This window comes from Falco punctatus (assembly GCF_963210335.1).
Source record: "Falco punctatus genome assembly, chromosome: 2".
Taxonomy (NCBI): domain Eukaryota; kingdom Metazoa; phylum Chordata; class Aves; order Falconiformes; family Falconidae; genus Falco; species Falco punctatus.
Window position 1 is genome coordinate 90939037 of NC_137581.1, and position 21324 is coordinate 90960360.

At 36.2% G+C, this 21324-nt stretch overlaps 1 protein-coding gene across 3 annotated transcripts in view; it reads left to right on the plus strand.

Moving 5' to 3' along the window:
• RPS6KA3 (ribosomal protein S6 kinase A3) overlaps positions 1-21324 on the plus strand; it is an 80435-nt gene that overhangs the window by 54531 nt on the left and 4580 nt on the right. For 2 of the 3 annotated variants that reach the window (XM_080377576.1, XM_080377578.1), the window contains 11 exons: positions 3110-3198; positions 3832-3896; positions 3995-4097; positions 4891-5015; positions 7008-7133; positions 8918-9007; positions 13111-13269; positions 16780-16941; positions 17135-17211; positions 18255-18372; positions 20480-20620. In XM_080377576.1, coding sequence (XP_080233702.1) covers positions 3110-3198; positions 3832-3896; positions 3995-4097; positions 4891-5015; positions 7008-7133; positions 8918-9007; positions 13111-13269; positions 16780-16941; positions 17135-17211; positions 18255-18372; positions 20480-20620 — 1255 coding nt within the window. The remainder of the gene's footprint in view (positions 1-3109; positions 3199-3831; positions 3897-3994; positions 4098-4890; positions 5016-7007; positions 7134-8917; positions 9008-13110; positions 13270-16779; positions 16942-17134; positions 17212-18254; positions 18373-20479; positions 20621-21324) is intronic. The other variant, XM_080377577.1, reaches the window with a different exon arrangement.

Genomic DNA, 21324 nt, shown 5'->3' on the forward strand with positions numbered 1-21324 from the left:
GACTGGGGGGTGTTGGTCGACAGCCAACTGAACATGAGCTGGCAGCGTGCCCGGGTGGCCAAGGCCAGCAGCATCCTGGCTTGTACCAGAGGCGGTGTGGCCAGCAGGACTAGGGAAGTGATTGTCACCCTGTACTTGGCAGTGGTGAGGCTGCATCTCAGATGTTGTGTCAAGTTCTGGGTCCCTCACTACAAGAAGGACATTGAGGTGCTGGAGTGTGTCCAGAGCAGGGCAGTGAGGCTGGTGAAGGGTCTGGAGCACAGGGCTTACAAGGAGCGGCTGAGGGAACTGGGGCTGTTTATCCTGAAGAAAAGGAGGCTGAGGGGAGACCTTCTTGCTCTCCACAACTACCTGAAAGGAGCCCGTAGGCAGGTGGGTGTCAGTCTCTTCTCCCAAGTAACAAGCAGTAGGACAAGAGGAAATGGCCTCAAGTTGCACTGGGGGAGGTTTAGATTGGATATTAGGAAAAAAATTCTTCACTGAAAGGGCGGTCAAGCTTGGAACAGGCTGCCCAGGGTAGAGGTTGAGTCACAACCCATAGAGGTATTTAAAAGGCGTGTAGACGTGGCACTTATAGACCTGGTTTAGTGGTGGACGTGGCAGTGCTAAGTTAGTGGTTGGACTCAATGATCTTAAAGGTCTTTTCCATCCTAAACAATTCTATAATTCTATAATTACTTTTGGATTTCGTCTGAGCAAGTATCTCTAATTCCCTTTCCAAGTTCTTTCTTTTCTCACCTTTTAATCTTCATAACTGTTGTTAGTTTCAGAGAGCTGCACAAAAAATGTGATATGAAGTAAAGAAATTTTACTTCTATTTTAATGTTCTCTACATTTATCATCTATTTCACTGTTAGTAATATTGAACAGCCGAAAAACAGAAGATATTTTAAAGACTTTTCTAATAAGTTCACATTTTTTGTCTGGCCCCGTAAGAATGGCAGTTTGTTTTCTTTTTATTCTCTGTATAGTAGTAAATGTACTATATTTCTCCATAAATAATTTGTAAAACTGTTTAAAATGGCCAGGTGTGCATACAAGTTCATATTTTCATAGCGTATCATTTAAGACATATTGCTTTTCTTATGTTCTGTTCCTGAAAATCCACAGAAAATGTATTCTTCATACAAGCATGTTTTTCTGGGCTCTCTATTTCTCACAACATTACCAAGACAAGTTCTTGTTTATTCTTGTGTGTTCTACCTAAAATTGTAAAGTCTGCAATTTGACGAAATCATAGTTTGCAGCAATGAAGTTAACTTTTTTAAGCATCTTTTCTCCTTTTGAAGAGGTATGCCTTCATATAAAATTCCATCTTCGTCCATCAGGAATGTTGGGAAAAAATTGCTGTCATTCATGTAGTTGTATAACGTAGGAACTCTGAGGACCTGGTGATGATCTTTTCTTCTGCTGTGTCACTGGGCAGTAAAGGATTTTGTGAAAGGTGCTCCTTTGTGATGGAAAGGGAGCACTGACAGTCCTAATCTCTGCCCTTTGCACAGGGACCTCCAGTTCACTCTACTGTGGACTGCAGTACATACCAGTCCTCTAGAATTTTTTCTATGTACTTGGTTTCTATTCATTGAGTCACTTCTCTGTAAGATTAATTGCAGTTATGTTTCTGGCCTGGTTTTAGATTTTTTCTAAGTAGTTGGCCCTATCATACTGAACCTCCAGGGTTGCATCCTACTGTTGGAGCTGGTTTGGATTATAATAGGACAAAGATTTCCACCCACTGCAGCCCTCCTATTGTATTTAGTTGTCTGTTCTCTGTCCTTCAATCACACTGTAAATGATACCATTGTTTTTCTGCAGACAGTGTGTTTCTTGCTTCCTTTTACAGTATAGCTCTATGATACTTCACTGTGAGCAGAAATGATATCAAGTGAATGTGCAATGAAATCAGCGCATATAGAGTGCATGAGTAAGAATTCAGCCGCTAGCGGTGCATGGCAGTCGGGGAAGCATTGGATGGGTCACTGCCTGTTCTTCCACTTCATCCGTGGTCTTGGTCTGCCTGTAGTGCAGTATTGAATAGCCTAAAGAAGGCATGGTTTTTCAGACTTACCTTACCCCACCCTACCTCTGACTTCATTAAAGCTGAAAGGAACGGAAAATATAGTAAATTCTGTTTTAAAGTAATTAGTAGTGAATCAATGGCAATGTGTATGCACTTGGTGAAGTGACACAGAGGTGGACATCTACGAATAGCTGGAATACAAGGCAAATCATGTCTTCCGGGTGAAACACAGAGAAAGCTTGTGTGATGGATTGTTATGGAAAAATACAAACCACAGTTTGAATGAGAGGTGGAAAGGAGAAATTATATCCACCCTTACCATTATCATGGTCATAAGAAAAAGTGCAGTAATACCTAGTAATAGTGAGGGGGTGGAGGCTCAACATTAAATGGAAAGGAGAAAAATACGGCAAAGATTACAAAACAAAATTAAATGACAGGGCTACAAAAACATAAATCAAAAAATTCAAGACTGGAAATTTGAAAAGTAGTATTTGAAATTGATGGGGGGGGGGGGGGGGGAGGGGTTCAAAAAGAAAGACTGAAGGGAGGGATTTTTTTCCGTTTTACCTGCTAATCTTGCAAGATCTGTCTTACCTTAGTACAATTTCTATTTTCCAGCTTTAGGTTTCCTGTTGTTTTGCTTGGGTGTTCTTGGTGTATGTCATACTGTGGTAGTTTTCTTACCTCTTTTAGAATGTCTTTTATCTTACTATCAGAATGGATTTTCTTGTTTGGTGTCACTTGGTAATAACTGGACTTAAAAGTTGCTCAAAGCATATTACAAAAATTTACAAGTTTATAAACTGTTATCCTATAACTTACCTCTCTACATTTTTTACCACCTCTTCCTCAAGTTCCTGAGTCTTACTGAAAATATTATAGTACTCAAAACAAGAGGGGAAAAAAAGTAACAGGTTTACATGACTGACAGCACTTTTGCTCTGTTTCTGATGTCTGAAGGCAATTTCTTAGTGATGCTGGGTTTTTTGATACAGATTTTTTTTGAATGACAAAGGACGGGGGGGAATGCAGAGTTAATTCTCACCTAAATATGTTTGTATGCTAGTAATTATTTTTGTTCTATAGGGCCAAACTTGGAATGCCCCAGTTCTTGAGTCCTGAAGCACAGAGTCTTTTGCGAATGCTCTTCAAAAGAAACCCGGCAAACAGATTAGGTAAAGTGTTTAGCAGACTATTTTAAATTTGGTTATGATATTGATAACATCAATGATCATTAAACTGTCGTGGTTTAGCCCCCAGAAGGTAATCAAGTATCACCAGGGTGGTGGGGAGGAGGATCGGAAAGGAATGGAAAGTCAAGGGTTGAAACAGGAACAGTTTAACAAGCGAGATGCAATTAAAACAAAAGAACAATAATAACTTTTATAATTAAAAGGAGGGAGAAGGGGAGAGTAATGAAATCCAAAGGGAAGGGAGAAAAGAAAACAAGTGATGCACAGTGCAACTGCTCATGACCCACTGACCGATGCCCAGCCAGTCCCCGAGCAACAATTGGCCATCCCAGCCAACACCCACCTCCCCACACTCCCCCAGTTTATATACTGAGCTTGACGTCCCATGGTACCTCTTTGGCTAGTTAAGGTCAGCTGTCCTGGCTGTGTCCTCTCCCAGTTTCCTGTGCCCTTCCAGCCCAAAACACAGCACTGCACTAGCCACATCATTGATCAATAAAATACCATTTCTGCTAGTCATACATCTAAAATTAACACAGAAGAAATATAGTTTTGCTAGTCATTCTTTTGACCAAGAAGAAAATAATTCACATGCATTTTTCTTCCTTATAAAAGGAGCAGGTCCAGATGGAGTTGAAGAAATTAAAAGGCATGCATTCTTTTCCAAAATAGATTGGAATGTGAGTATCTAATTCAAAATTAATTAAGTAAACTTTTTAGTTCAGTCTTTGGTGGTGTATAACTTTTTCATTCACTCTGGCCTGTGCCTTCTCATCAGAAATTGTACAGGAGAGAAATTCATCCCCCTTTTAAACCTGCAACTGGCAGACCTGAAGATACATTTTATTTTGACCCTGAGTTTACAGCAAAAACTCCAAAAGGTAAAAAGTGAAGAATTTAAAATTTACGTTTTCAAAAATTAGAAACATTGTTCGGCTTATGTAAAGTGTCTTGTTCTTCCAGGTGTTGCTGGGCTACATGAATGCCCACAAACAAGTATTCCGTAGTCCATAAAAGTTTGTGTGGTCTTTGCTGTGAATATATCATGAGGGACAACTGAGTTGTCCTATGTTAAAGTAATCCTCAGCTACAAAGCAAATACATAGGTTCAGTTTTACTTATCTAAGCAATCTCATTTTTTTAATTCAAAAGATTATCCCTGTCTTTGTGACCTTAAAGGCTGTATGCGGTGGCTCCATTTAATCCATGATGGTGACTCTACATACCATGTATACATAGAAGCTTAATAATGTCAAGCTTTGGATGGCAAAGTGCAGTCTATCTCTGTATAGTAATTGTACACTGATCTATTCAAAATATGACACAAATTTTGTCTTTACAAATTTAGGGTGTTTACCAAAATTTGAGTACTTCTCCATAAATATTAGGTAGATACACTGCTATAGGTAAATATTTTCTGCAGAGTACTGGATTTTGTATAATAAAATATTATCTGACAGTAATAGTCGTTGTGTTTCTAGATGGTACATGCAAAACAATTCAGGAATTATTTGTATTTTGGTCCTCAGAAACAGAATTTCTACAAAGAATTTCTGCAAATTCCGGTTTCTGTGTACTTTATAGAATAAAGCTGTAGTTTTCACTTCAGAGTAGACATAATCTCATCTCTGTATTTTAAAAACTTTGCTTGTAAGTAGATCATGTGTTTTTCAGATTCACCTGGTATCCCACCTAGTGCTAATGCACATCAACTTTTTCGGGGATTTAGTTTTGTAGCTATTGCATCAGATGATGAAAGCCAAGCAATGCAGACAGTTGGAGTGCATTCAATTGTCCAGGTGAGTATCTCTGCTTTAATAAACAAAAAAAGTCAGGAAAGCAGTATTGCTGTCTCTTGGTGGAAGGATTGTTTCCTTTGTCACAATGAAGTACCATGACAAAGTCATGATCAGCTTCATACAAGAAAATTAAGAGCAGATTATTTTATCCAAACAAACCTCTGAAGGTTCAGGACCTGTTTAATTACTGAACAGTCAGGTTGTGAATAGGCTTCAACCCTTAAATGAAAACATTCTACCACCTGTACTGTATTAACTCTTTAATGTCAAGCCATAATTATGAGGTGGAGGGGAATAACAGACATCTTGATCTTTTTCCCCAATGTGTGAAAATATCAGTTGATTCTTGCAGTAGGAGGCACTGGAGTACAATTGTGAATTGTATCTGGATGTTTTGGACTGCTATGCATTTTGGAACCCCTGACCCAGGACATATGCTGTCCCTCCCAAGCCACTTTAAGTTGATGTGCTCATCTGTGATATTTTGTGACTAATTTCAGTGCATCACACAAGGTAATGCTGTAGCACACACACAAGCTTTGGCTTCCTGACAGAATTAGAATGACTCCAGTACAGTCTCCTGTATTAATAAATGTGAGGTTGTCACTTTTAGTAGCCTAATGCAGTTGCTATTCTTATATACTTTGTTACTGCCAGTACTGCTGATTTTTGGACAACAAACCTTCAGTTAAGTGCAGTTTTGTGTGAGACAAGAAAAGTGGACTTCATGCTAGGATAGGGGAGAGGCATGCCTTGCCTCCTTACGAGGCTGAGGTCATTCTAAAAAGCGTACTTCAGCACTGGAGAGTTTACAGCCAGGAAGAAGAAAGCAGATGCATGTACAGGAAAAAAAACTGTAAGACACCTGCGAAAATTGTATTTCTACCTCCTCTTTCTGCTTTTAATTATTGTAATTACCAAGGAGGACTGAGTCGTGAAAATGAACTGGTGATCTAAATTGTCTCGAAAACTTATTGGTGTATAGGCAAGAATAAAAAGGTGTGCTGTATGATATGTAGGATATTTTGCAAATGTCTGAGAATTTTTAAAAAACAATTTATTCAGATCATGAGTAGCTCTTATTTCTTTAATCCTGTCATTATGTCTAGATAGTTATACTTATTTGTATACATTACCTGCTTCATGTGTAATGAATCATTACATTTCAAGGGGGTTTAGACCATTTTTTATTCTAAATAAGCTGTCTGATTTGGTGTATACACATCAGAATGACTTCTGGTCATGAAGTCTTCTTGCCAATAGTTTCTGCAAGCTTTTCTGTGCTCCTTCTTTCCCACATAGTTTTTGTGGATGAAATTATTTGTCTTTGTATATGGTTTCCTTCTCTTGTAAAGGTCTGCTTCTCTGCTGCTTTTCCTCTGTGCCCCTCAACCGCTTCCTCACTCTGATTTCCTCTTTTCTGTGCTCCAGGATACCCAGATGTTTTCCTGCAAATGCTTTGCATCCTTTGCACAAACTCCTTATACTAGAACACCATTTCCTTCCGTTACAAGACTGAACACTTGTCCTTCTTTCAGCTTTTTATTTCTGTGAAAGGATTTTTGACTGCCATTCCATGCAATTTCTATCTAGTTAATCTGATTCTATTCAGTATGTCTGAATTTTCCAGCTGGCATTCATCTAATAGAAACAGTGATGATTTTTTACCATTATTTTGTTATTATTTTGTCATGTGGCCTTCTGATCTTACCTGTTTTGGAGATTCTATCTTTAAATTAATCAGTAAGTGACCAGAAAAATCGTGTTTTCCATTTCTGAGATACAATGTGCATTATTTACGATGTCTCTAATATAGAATTTATCTTGTACTAATATCAAACGGAAGGTAGTGACTATTTAGACCGCTTTGACCAAGTACAGCCATCAGTTGAAAATGTGAAGCAAATCAGTAGGAATTCAAAAACTCATTTTTAATATAAAGGTCAGTTATATATTTAGAATAGTCATCAATTGATAATGTTATTTTGGTAGCAGTTGCACAGGAACAGCATTCAGTTTACTGACGGATATGAAGTAAAGGAAGATATTGGAGTTGGGTCTTACTCTATCTGCAAGAGATGTATTCATAAAGCTTCAAACATGGAGTATGCTGTAAAGGTAATTACTTGGTTATAGAACACACTGTTTTCTAAGTTTTAGCATGGTAGATATGGGGCATCATTAATTTATTTGCCATAAAGAAAATTAAGGTGTTTTTTTTAATAAAAAGATTTTAGATGTAAATGTGAATTATAATAATCAACCAAATATGTACTGGAAGTTATTTATATAGCATTGCTATGGATTTTGTTATCTGTATGCTGGTTTGGGTGGTGAAAAGCAATCTTCAGCCTTTGAAACACCTATGTAATTGTGGTAAAACTGTTGGGAGTTACATGACTGCTTCTAGAAAGAAATGTACTATGAGAAACTTACATGACTCATCATCATTTTTTAAAAATGTGACTGATTACTTTTATTTAAACATAGTCATATATGGCTTTTTTTCTTCCAGAGTAAATTCATAAATTGTCAGACAGCTAGGAGTTCATAACAGTGCTTAAGCCTGCTATACCTTCCAGAATAAACTTCAACTCTTTGCTTGCTAGTTTTTAACAAGGTTTCTAATGTTGTTTTTATGTTATTCTGATGGGCTTTCTAGCACTTCTTTGAAGGCATTAAATTGTTAGCTGAAATCGGTGGAGTTCCCAGAAGTGAAATGCTAAGGTTTTTTGTCTTTCTGTATGACACTGTGGGGCTGAATAGTGACTATGAAAGCAGAAGTATGGATTAGCAGACTTGGGGGGAGGGGGGCAGCGGGTTTTAAATCCTGTACTGTGAGGCAGTTCTCTTTTTGAATTGTTGAACAGTTTACTAATTAAATATGTAAAATTCAAAGACTAATTAGGTATGTTTTGCTGTGTCCTTGCACACAGATTGTCTACTGGGAAACCCTCCAATTTCAGTTTGGTACTTACATACTTGTCTTTGTTCTGATTCTGACTAGGAACAGATTTGAATTATGTGCTTGCAATTTGAAGTAATTTCTTGAAACTGGAAGAAAGTACTGGCATAGATATTAATTCTTTAAGCCGTTATATTTATTGTGAAGATTGCCTCACTTTTCTGTTGCCTCTGTTGTGGCTTTTTTTCCTCAAGGAATAATGAAGAAAGAATAACATCATCAGTGTTCAATGTGTTAGGATGGTGCTGGTAGCAGTAGGGTTTAAGGATGTCAAGAGGAAGAAGGGGTAAGGCAGAGACAGAGAAGACATTAGAGGAAATTCTACAGTTTAGAAGGAGAGAAAAAAAGGAGAAGAATTAGAGTATTTTTTAAGTAGGACAAAATATTTCGCTTGTTTGCACAGGGAGAACTTCAGAGCCTGATAGCAAGCCTCCAGAGATTCAAATGACTTTCATAATGGAATGCTTGTCTGAATTAACTCAAATTTTTTCCTTTTTCTTTCTTTTTTTTTCTTTGCTCTCCTGCTTTGTCTTTTGCTGCACTAATATTTGTTTGAGATTAGCTTTGTGAAAATCAGTTCATTAGCGTCATCAAACCAGTATCTCGTGTCAAATTAGGAACTTACAATGTTATTACATGATGCGTGACTGAAGCCTTATCTACTAAACAGCCTTACGTTATTTATCACAGCCTGAGGGATGGGATCACTTGTCCTCCAAAATTGTTTTCAACTGAGAGATTTTACCATGTTGTTCCAACGTTTTTTTGCTTTGCCTTGCTGTTCTAATTTAACAAACTTTGTTTTGGTTATAATCCGTGCCCTTTACCAACAACAATAGATATTGCTTATCTGTTTCTGTTAATATGCACACCAAAATGTTACACTATATAATATTCACCAAAAGAATTATGCCTATGTATCTATTTGCTGTTATAGATTATTGACAAGAGTAAAAGAGATCCAACAGAGGAGATTGAAATCTTACTGCGCTATGGGCAGCATCCAAATATTATTACCCTAAAAGATGTAAGTAGTGTGTTAAAGAGATCCTTTAGTGTATTATAATTGCATTTCACTTCTTTAAGATGCTTATATTTTGGTACAACATAATCCTAAGCAGTCAAATCATCCTTCATAAATCCTAGTACAGGAATAATTAATTCATTTAACATTAGCTGTACTTTTAAAGGAACAAACAAGTTTTTTGATTGCTTAGTTAACTTCAAATCTATTTCTGTTTACATCAGCCAAAAGCAATTTTAAAATACGTTATTGTATAACTGAGGACTCACTGTTAGCACAATACCCAAAGTAATTTTCATGGACAGTAACGAGTATTACTCAGTGGTGGACAGCATTTCTTCATATCCATGGTCATCACTTTTTTCTCTGCCTAGAATCTTTACCTGGTCTTTATGGAAGATTAGCTATTTTATTATTATTATTATTATTTGCTCGGACCATGGAAATGCTTTGACCATAAAAAGCAAAAAATATCGTAAGTTATAAAATAGAGGTTTTTCATGGTGAACAGTAGATTCTCATGATCTAACAGAAAAATTCTTTCTCTCCTTGATTATGCATTAAAGAAGATTAAAAATTAAAAAGGCATATGCTTAATGACTTAGTCTGCAGGAAAGTATTCTGGTTCCCAAAACCAAATCTCAAGCAAAAGAGCTAACCATTTCCAGGAAGCTGAGCTGAAGGGAGGTTTTCATACGTTTTGAAGTCATTAAAACAGAAGCTTGTCAATACTGTGGACATGAGTACTGAAGTACTCCGCCTGAAGTGCTTCTCCTACTATAATCTGTCTTCACTTTATCAAAGTCACGTAGTTTGGTTCTTTCCTAGGAGAATAAAGCAGGTCAGATATGCAAGGGAGCACACCATGGAGCTTACCTTATTGCAAACTAGATACCATAATTACAATCCCTCTTTCTGTTTTTTCTGCCTTGTTTAGTTAGACAATGAAGCTACCTGAAAGCAATTGTGCTAACACAGAACCTGCATCACCATTCATATTGCTTTTAGTGCTGCATGCTAGTTTTATGTGTTCCTTTAATTCATAATAGAAAATATGCTATTTAGGCATGAAGACAAACAGGAATGTGAGTACTTACCTGAACTTCAGCATTATGAGTATTTTACATTGAGAGCAGAGAAATCCAGGCGGCCTTGAAAAGTTACCAATGTATGCTGAATTGTTTTACTTTGTGATGAATTCTTCATCATCATCGGTCATCTTCTAGCAGGAGCCATCTTTCATTCACACACCAACACTAATACACAAACAGCAAAAGGAGACAAAAAAAAAAAAAAGTCCACAGAGGAAGAACAACAGTAGGCTGTAATTATCACTTCTACTTCAGATCAGTTCCCCAGGCAGAGTTTATGGAAGTATGTCCAGTGTAGGAACGAGGTAAAGGATTCATATGTAATAGAAACTTATATAATATCCACCACTGTAGAATTTAACATTGTTCTAAGTTTTCACTGTCTTAATATAAATGCATGGGGCTGATTGCTTGCATATCCCACAATACAGTGGTGTGCTATTACAGTTTTCAGAGGACAGAATAAGGAGTACTTGGCCTTCAGGCCTTGAACTCGAGAACACCATGAGTTATTATACAAATAAAACTTAATGTTGATTTGACTCAATTTTTCATTCAGTTTCACACCAAAATTTAAATGTTTCTTTTTTGAAATGCCAAAATAAACTGTTTTGGCATTTAAGTGCATGCCTTTGGGAATTACTATTCTATCAGGAACAATTTCTTTCTTTTCTTGTATTTGAAGAATACATGCAGTAATATTTGAATTTTAGCTTAGGATGGAAATTTTCATTCTCACTCAGCCTTTTTATGTAATTTACAATAGATATTCAAAAGACCAAACTTTCTGCAATGTACAGTCCTCTGGGTTTTTTTCTTCCAATTGTTATCACTGGTCTTTTTCAGTTACAGTTTATAAACAAAAGAAGGAGCTATATTGTACTAAATCAGATGTTCTTCTTATCCAGTATCCTGCCTCTGACAGTGGCCCTTAGTGGATGCCTAGGAAACAGCGAAAGAATGGAGGAAGCACACAGCTTCCAACAAACCATTACCTAGAAACTTCCTGTACCAGACCATTATAGTATTTTACCCTTTTTACCTATTAAGTTACTGTTCTATAACAGAACTTTTGTCCTATTTGAGTTATTTAAAGCATTGGCTAAAGAAGCTTTTCAGAAGCGTTTGAATACAGTATATCCAGTCTCCCTGTCCAAGTGCTCATTTATGAGTTAAAAAAAAAACTCCTAATATGTATGTGAAATCTTACTTCACAAAAACAATGTTCTTTTTCTCCATTTTATTATATTTTGTTCATCTGCCTACATCTGTTTCTCACTATAGTTTCTTCCAGTTTGCCTGGTAGAGAAGACATACTGAATGATGTCATATGTCATGCTACTGGCATGTGTCAACATCACCTTAATGATCTCAGCACAATACTGTACACCTAACTGTGAAGAATACTTCAGTAGTATTTATTTAGTGCAAAAAACTAAATTGCTGATACCATTGGAGAAATTCGTGCAAGGGGAATGGTTTGGTTGGGGTGGGGCTGTTGGAGTTTTTTGGCTTGCAGATGGGACCAGCAAGGGGTAGCACATAAAATAGTAATCGAATGCAAATTTTGCTTGAATGCTCCCTGCAGTATTTGAGATGTGTGTGCTCTGTCATGTTAAATAAGTATTTTCCTCATGTTATTATCAGGGTTAGAGGGAGCATGCCTATTGGACAAAACAATCTAAAATGCCGTTTTACTATCTAGAATTAGATAATTCTGCTTATTAATACTGTGTAATATTTGAAGTCTTAATACAAGTACATTCAGATTATCAGTAATTTATATTTCATGGGGGGAAAATTGCTGAGAAAATGAGAACATATAAACCCATCATGTCTTCCTCTCCTTAAGATCATAAGCTTGTAAAGGCTGTAGAATTGTCTTTAACACTCTCACTTTTTTTTTTTTTTTAATTTGGTGAGAAAATAAATCCTTTTAGTATAGTTAAAAGCACAGAAATTTCGAAGCTTAGAACTTTAGTGGCTTGTATTATCCGGGTAGCTTAAGACAAGGAAATTGGGATTAAAACTTTTTTTTAATTTACCTGATATCTATTCCTAACTTCATTTTACTACAACTTGGACAATTATTTCTACTTAAACACAAGTTAGTTTTTATTTCACATTTATTACTGAAGAGAACGATTCCCACATCACCATAAAACAAAGGCTGAAATAAAAATAGGGAACAGTCTGTCAAAGGTTTCGTTAAAGCAGAAACCACTTTCTGGGTTAAGTTAAAGCTCCCAAGAAAGTTCAACTGAAATTTAAGTGCTTAATAGACCTTAAAACGTGTTTCGGTTTAGTTCGGTCTGTAGTGCCCCCTGGTGACGGTATACATAATTCTCAACTATCATTGCCTGGAAGATAAGAAGCCTTGCAAAAACTAAGCCATTTTTATAACTAGAACTAAAGGCTAAAATATGCATTTTTAAAAACTTTTAGACTTTTTTATGGGCTTTATGTGCAGAGTACTGTATAAGTTGTAGGCTTTTATCATAGCAGCTTTGTATGTATTAACTTCGGTGTTTCCCAGAGGCTGTTTGAGGTGAATTTTAGGGGGTTTTTCCTTGTTTTTTTTTTTCTCTGACTGTTCAGTTGGAATGATCTCTGTTCATATTTGTAATTTGGTGCAGTAATCGCTTCTAGAATTAGCTCTGGTTTTGCCTTAATTAGACTAGTTTCCGTTATTACTACTTCTTAATTTCTCCCATGTCTAGTTTAATTTGTTTCAGTAAAATTGGGGGGGGGGGGGGGGGGGAACTGCAGGTTATTCATCCTTTTTTGTCTTTAAACATATACATGCCAGTATTTTTATATTATTTCATTACTGTGCTACGTTTTGTGTTCATGTCTGAAGATGAACTATGTTGGTTAGTGTATGGGGTGAGAAATATGGGAAAAACAATTGAAGAAAACATCTTATGGACCCATCTGCACTACCTCTTTGCATTTCAAAGCAAGACAGCAGAGAATAAATATTTTGAAGTTTACATCTTTATGTACTTTTTGCAGGTGTATGATGATGGAAAATATGTATACGTAGTAACAGAACTTATGAAAGGAGGAGAACTTCTGGATAAAATTCTCAGGCAAAAATTTTTCTCAGAACGAGAAGCTAGTGCTGTTCTGTTCACAATAACAAAAACAGTTGAATATCTTCATGCACAAGGGGTAAGCTTTCATCTCAGAAAAAATGCTTATAGATGTTAACATTCTCTTTCGGAAGTGTAAACTCATATCTTGATATGTTCTTCTGTGTGGTAGTTAATTTTTTGTGAATAATTTCATTGAAGCAGGAATTTGTGTTGCAATCAAAACATTCCTCCTCATCAGCTGTGTGGATGTCCAGATAATGGAGATGATGCAAATGTTTCTGGTGTCCTTCATGCAGTCTGTCAGGAGTTCTGTGGAACATGCAGATAATGACTAATAGAGAGGATTTGAGAGGAAGTAAGTCAAGAAGTTGTAATTCCAATCCCATCCTGTGACAGACCTTGGAAGTTTATTTTCCACCTACCACACTTAAAACTTCTTCCACTTTTTGGTTTTAAAGAGCATGATGTATGACTTGTAACCTCTGCATCATAGGGTCAGGAAGTTGTAGTGGACTGTTAGGAGAAAGAGAATTAGCGCAAATTTGGAGACAAAGGAAGCAGTTCAAAGATAGACAAGGCCAGCGTGACAGTTGCATGGCAAGAATGACAAGTCATGTTGCATTTTTAAGTAAACAAGAAAAAGGGTGCTTTGAGAAAAAGCAGAAAGTAAGGGTGCAAGGAAAAAGTCACGCTGCTAACACCTAATATTGTTACCCAAGAAAAGATGCTTTGGAACATAGAGCACTCAAATTATCTTAAGAAACAAATAACAATTCCTTACGCATTGCCATTTTTGGGAGCTGCTATTTCAGAAAAATTATGATCAAAGTTATCTGGTGTATCTTATTCTGTGATTCATCATTTTCTTCAGTCACTTGCTTACGTGTGTGGGTTTTTTTGAGCCTGTGTGCACAGGACTAGAATCCTTGGCCAGCAGCATCCATGGGAATTATGAAAAAAACTCAATACATTCTGTGTGGAAATATAAAGAATAGAATATCACAAATCATAACTTGGTTCACTCTTACCACATGGGGCCATAAAAAGGCCCAGTATCCTTGCTTCAGTTAAGGGATTTTAGGGGCCTTGTGTTTCTTTACCGTAGATGTCTGTAAGTATTGGCATTTTAACTTGCATTAGATCACACAGTGTTTGGAACCTTTACTTTTGGAAATTTTTGAGTCGTCTTGTGTTAAGTATGCTTCACCAGGAAAGATGGGCATATATGTAAATAGTGAGCACTTCAACAGTCTAGTTTTTGTCTGGAAGAGTTCTTGTCTTTGGTGGATTTTACTTTTGTAGCTCCTTCGGACACTGGAGGAGCTCATATGAATATGGTATTAGGTAATAACTGGTTTGACAGACTCAATCTGTGTGTAGTCTCCACAACCTCTCCCAGAAGGAGTTTCCTCGTAGAAATTCATAGGATACTTTTGAGTTGAAAAATTAGATATGCAAGGAATGAAATCCTTCTCTTCAGGGTAAAGCAATACTTCCAATTCTCACCCAAACCATTCTAAAAGTATTAAGGCTAGCATAAAACAAGTAAGGGTCAACACAATAGACATCATAAAAAGGATAAACAAGAGGTATCGTGTCATGCTGGAGCAGAATAATTCTGCAAGCTGGTAGATGATTGAGACTGCTAATCAAAAATATGATGCTGAGAAATAAAGAACTGAAAGATCCTGCATATTGTTTTGTTCTCCTCTGTTGCTCTAAAATAAAATGTTATTTCTGTGTAAAATATCAGTGTAATCTAAAACAATCTGCTATCTTTTTAAAATTCACCTTTGGGAAAACAGCTTAATACAGGAAGGTATTTTATCTGACCTTTGACATAAATATTCTGATTGCTTGGGAACTGGCATTTGGATTTGAACTGGACTGTTACACTTCCTCCCACTTGAGAATCACTTCCCCTTCTTCCAAAAAAAAAATACAGCTCAAGACTGTTCTTGAAACAGTCTGCCAAATCCCCAGCTCTTGGCTGCTTCTATTCGTCATCTTTTCCTTTCTACCCCTTTCAAGATCTATTTTAAAAAAAAACACACTATCAAATAGAATAAAACTGTGGGGTTTTTCTTCTGGCTCTTGGAGCAGTAAAGGTTGTTTCATACATTACTTAGAGAAAAAGAATTCTAATCTATCAAAAGACTAAAAAATGAGGGCTGTCGGGAGCCAGTTCTCTCAGAAACTGACATCTGAAGCCAGGATGTTCCCCTTAACATCTACTGTTCCGACTCATATTCTTTAATATCATTTGTGTATTTCAGCTTACAAGGTTCTTCTTTCCAGAGTTTTAAGTATTTGTTTTGCTAACTCTGGGAATTGAAAAATATTTGCATGCTGAAAAAGCCTGTACTAAATACACTTACTGTGTTAAGTGGCTCTACAATCCGCAGACCTCTGCAGTCTTTTGCTGCTCGGTCTTGTATTACTCGCCTTCCTGAAATGCTGCTCGCTTTTTGGGAGAGTGCGTAGAGCTTCTAATTCTGCACATCACTTGCTTGCAGGAGTTTTGGGGTATCTTCTTGTTCTGATGTGGTTGCCTTCTTGAAATATTTCACCACAATCTCTTCCGTTCAAATTTAACTATGAAAAGCTATGTTTAATACTTATCAAATACATAAGACAATCAGGAGGATAAAGGCCTTCATAGCAGGTCTCTTTAAATATTTAACAGAAGACATTTAGATCCACTCTTCTGTGTTACAGCAGTATATACCCTTTTCTTTAGAGAGAGCAAAGGCTCTAGAGGCTTTAGGCTAATTTGTCTTGTGAAGAAAATGTAACAGGTAATCTGATTTCGAAGACTGTCCATGTGCATTCCAGGTTTTATTAAGGCTTGTTACAACATAGCTTGAAGTAAGATCAGATTCATTTTGCCTGAACGTTGGCAGCTTCTACAGTTTTTGTCAAGCATTTTACATCTGAAGCCCCTACAAAACAGCCACTTGGGAACCAGTACAGGCTTTTTTTTGGTATGCCAGTCCATTAGGAGAATACCTCTGATATTTTGTTATTTTTTGGCAGGACTGTATTAAAATTCCTCCTTAATCAGACCTTAAATGTTTGCACTGAGGTTAGTTCAGATTATTTGAATGAAGAGAACAGAATATAAACGGTTACTCCAGCATTAACTAATTTGTGGTTACTTAGCATGGTGGCCCATCAGCACCTAGGGACATCCATGACTCAAAAAGGTGTTACTAGCCAAAGGGTTCTGATTTACAGAGCCTTGTAGGTATCCATGTTAAAATAGGAAATAGATATATACGCCTGTTGGAACAAGACACTGGAACCATCTGTACAAACGAAGTGGGGGGGAGTGGGATGTGTGGAGCAGGCTTTATGGCTAGAGTTTCTTAGCAGAATTGTAGTACTCTATAGACACCACTGAGCATCAGAATACTGCAGCTGATGTTAGAAGCTGGAAATCTGGAAACTGATTGCTGATGGGAGATCTGAAATTTAGTAGCAGAATTTATATATAAATATATATATATATATATGAAAGCTTTATAATATAAAGCTTCTCATATATTTAGCTTACTGTATTTTGTGTTTTGGTTTAAATTTTTAGGTTGTTCATAGAGACCTGAAGCCCAGCAATATTCTTTATGTTGATGAATCTGGTAATCCAGAATCAATTCGAATTTGTGATTTTGGCTTTGCAAAACAACTGCGAGCAGAAAATGGTCTTCTGATGACTCCGTGTTACACAGCAAATTTTGTTGCACCAGAGGTAAATACCAGGATAGCTTATATACCTTGATTTATTCTGATGGGATTTTTTTGCTAGTTATTTGTTTCATTCTTGTGTAACAAGTGAAATCACTTTGTATGCACTAAAAATTTGAGACCTCTCTATTTTTGTGGTGTAATCAAAGCATTTCTAAGCGTATTTTTTTTGCAGAAAAAATATTTGTTTCCCCCAGGTTTTAAAGAGACAAGGTTATGATGCTGCATGTGACATATGGAGCCTTGGTGTTCTACTTTATACGATGCTTACTGGGTAAGAGTAATTTTAGTTTGCTTTGTAGAATAGCAAGCCAATATAAACAAAATAATAAAGATAGGCCCACTGTTGAAGATGTTTTTATGGAGGCGCTGATGAGGCTCTGCTTTGGCTTCAGTGGGGCTAGAATATGGTTTGTCTTCAATAGAATCCAAGTTTGCAAGGACTGATGTGAAAAATTCTTGGTTTCTTATGTCCCCTCTATTTTAGGTGTTTAATTTCTGCTTTACGGTGATTTAGGAGTAAGAATTGAAATGTGAAAACTAGCTGATTAAGCAGCATGTATGCTGCAGGACATACATGTTGCAAATATAATTGCAATGCATTGAAGCATGATTGTGTGCAAAATTCAGCCAGTGGATAGTTTGAAGTCATGCAGTTAGTATATAATAAGTGCAATAAAAATGCATTTATATTTGCAACATAAATTAATTGTATAAAAGATGATGAATAATAAATTCAGCTATAGTTCTGCAAGTTCAAAATATAGTTGCTATTTCACCTGCCAAATAGATTATCTTTTTGTGCTGCATTATTCAGATTGCCACTTTGGCATTTTAAAATAAATGATAAACATATTTCATTCTTAATATTTTTTTTTGGTGGATATTTGGTAGCAGCAAGAATTCTTAAACTGAAGCAACGAAAATTGCTGCACCTTCTTCTAGTATCAAAAGAGCATTTCTTCTTTTTCAGATTCACCATAAAGCCTTCACATTTAATTTTACAACAGCTTGTTTTATAACTTCAATAAAATACAAAGGCTTAAGGAATACTTTGTGTAAGTTGGGAACCACCAGTACTTCGACTGCTGTAGGAAAAATCTGGTTTTCAGACCTGATATAGAGGGAATACATACAGTAATAACAGATCTGTAGTCAGTGCCACGCATGTGTTAGGAATAATTTCTTTTTACAACTTTTTGACTATCTGTTGCTTATAATTATTTTGAACTTGCTAGATATTGCAATCAGATTTATAATAACTGTTGAGGTCCAGGTTATGGAAGTTATTAACATTGAAATTGTTTGGTCAAATAGCTACACTCCTTTTGCAAATGGTCCTGATGATACCCCAGAGGAGATTTTGGCCCGAATAGGTAGTGGAAAGTTCTCTCTCAGCGGTGGTTATTGGAATACCGTTTCAGATACAGCTAAGGCAAGTATATTTGCTTTGTCCTTTGGAGGATAAGAAATGGATTGCAATGTAACATGTTGCTTATAATGTATATGTTATATTGTATATCATTTGGTAAGTTCCGCTCACTGTTACTTTAAAGTACTGATCTGATCCTTTATGTGCCTAGAAGTTTGTTTCCCATTTAGGATCTTTCCACATTTCAACAGCCACTTGCATGTAGGAAGAAAAATTAGCTGTGCATTATACTGTAGTAGTTAATAACTATCCTTGGAAATATAGTGTATTTTATCAGTATTCACACACATGCACGGTCATCCATGATGAGAAATGCTGTAATAAAACTTCATGTGGAAGCATGACATCCAAAAATGATAGAGATATTTTCGTTATCCTGATTTAGACTATTAGGATATCCTAATTACCATATGCTCCACTGATTCAGGCTAAAAAAAAAAAGTTTTTCACATTTTTCTGTTGGGTAACTCTGAAGAACTGACCCAAAGACAGTGTATCTCATACTCTTTCATTAGGATTTAAGCAGTTTATTCTTCTAAGGACTTTAAGAGCTTTTGGGCCTTAAGGGTATTGTATCACTTAAGAAACAAAAAACCACTGAAGTAGTATACTTTTTTTACTGCATTTGTACAAAGTAAAAATTTTACACGCTTTTTTTGTTGTTTGAAAAGTACATTTTTTACAGCAAATAGACTCCAAACTTGAGTGTGCAGTACCCTTTATGCTTCTTCTGTGCAGCTACAGTGAAGTGCTGTTTTCCCAAAAAATCATTTACGTGTGCTTTTCTTGCCAATTGATTTGTGATGTGCTTTTTAATGTGCTGTTCTCATAACTCATCCATTTTCCCACAAATCACATTGTTCATTTGATTGGCAAATCAACCTGTTAGAATAACATGTTTACACTAATGTGGTATCATCAGCTTTTTTTTTCCTTCAGTGCTATTCTGTTCAGTTGTATTTGGGAGACTACTATGAATCAAAAGCCTATTAGTTATGAAAAAAACTTTGATTCCTTTTTAGTAACATCTTTATATTCAAATTCTGAATTTGAATTACAAAACAAAGAATGTTTTATATGAAAATGTCCAGTATTGCTCAGGTAACTTACCTTAAATCTAGTTGTAGTCAACTAAATATGTTTCTCCGCAGGTAACGGCTAATGTAGAAATGTTATTTGGGTTTTACCTTTACTGACTGTCATCTGAAGTCATGTATAAAATATGCTGCTGTATAAATTTGTTTTCAACATTTTGGTGTATGCAGTTCTTGCTAGCATAATTTGAAAAAGATAATATAGAATAGAAAGGGTGGTAGAAAAGGGTGTACTAGAACAAAGGTGAAAATCTGATCGGATGTCAAGAGCCGCTTCGCTGTAAGGACAGTAAATAGAATATCGTGTTTCATCTCAGCAGAGTTGTCTGACGTGACAGATGAAAGGTACCATTTCACTGATGGTACAAAGGAGGAAAGACTAATTCCTTTTTTTCCTCATATGACAATTTTATTAGTAAAATCAGGAATCCTTCAATTAATATATTCTGCAGAAGTTAAAAACCAAACATCTATTCATGTGGTTCACAACTTAATTGTGAAACAACAGTGAAAGGTGTTTGAGAAGGGGAGGGAAACAAAATTATAAGCAGCAAAATGAGTTCAGAGGGGATGAAGTAAAGAACACTAAGGGTACGTACATGGCCAGCGCGAGAACTAAAATTCGGCCTTCAGCTTGCACAATTGCTGAAAGATTTAGACCCGAGGAAGTCATGCAAAGGGAAGGGTCATTTCTGTTTTCTTAATTGTTCCTTTTCCAGTACTCATTTCCTACATATCTGCTATTTGTCATTGTAAAATATTGGCATAGTGGGGCCTCTACTCTAGCCCAACATGCATATTTTTTATGTTTCTGTATTTCACCTCACTTAATTGGATACCTACCTGTTCTGTTATCAAACATCTGTGTTAGCATTGCTGGGTAGCTTTTCAGCTGTTTCAAACTGACATTATGAACATATTTTTATACTGCTAAAATCTGCAGTTTTGAACTATAATCCATTTTAAAGCTGAAGTTTTACTGCTATCTGTATTGACTCTTTGTATATTATTGACAGGACCTTGTTTCAAAAATGCTTCATGTTGACCCCCATCAAAGGTTGACTGCAGCCCAAGTTCTTAGTCACCCCTGGATAGTTCACTGTGACCAGTTGCCTCAATACCAGCTGAACAGGCAGGATGCTCCCCACTTAGTGAAGGTAAGCAGGTCTTTGTTCAGCTTGCTGTTTAGCCAAAATCAGTGTAAACAAAAGGTTTTTTTAAAAAAGAAGTTATGGTAGCATGTGTTTCCTCTAAATACTATTTAAAAGTTGTTGTGACTGGGAGCTTCCCTAAGCTATAAAGTGAACTTGTAATATGTAACAGGATTTCAGAAGAACCCACTCATGGAGAATAAATTTAATACATTTGAAAAATACTTCTATTTTATTAGGTTTGAAGTTTAGTGGACTGACTTACACCGAGAGGCTTAACTGCCTTAAGAAACCAGTATAGAAGAAATCATTTTTCTGATACTGAAAAATGTTGTCAGGTGACTATAGGGGAGCTGAAAATTAGTTTGGCTAATTTTACAGTTTCAGAGGAGGTTAATTGTCTATGACTAAAAGAAAATAGTATATTCATGATCACAGTGTAAGTTTAAAAGAAGTAAGAAAGGCAGTGTTAATTAATATGGTATTGTACTGTTCTGCACTGTTTGAAACACAGTCTGGTTTTGACCTTGATAAACTTTTTCACTTTGAACAAGCAGAGAGAAATCAAAAATAATTGAACTCTACTTCTCTGTAATCCACCCTGCCTTCAGTCCTACATCCAAGAATGTCTGTTGTGCAACATAAAAGGGATCTGAAGCATATAATTAATACTCTGAGTCAGCTATTAGAAATTTCTAGCATTCAAAAAC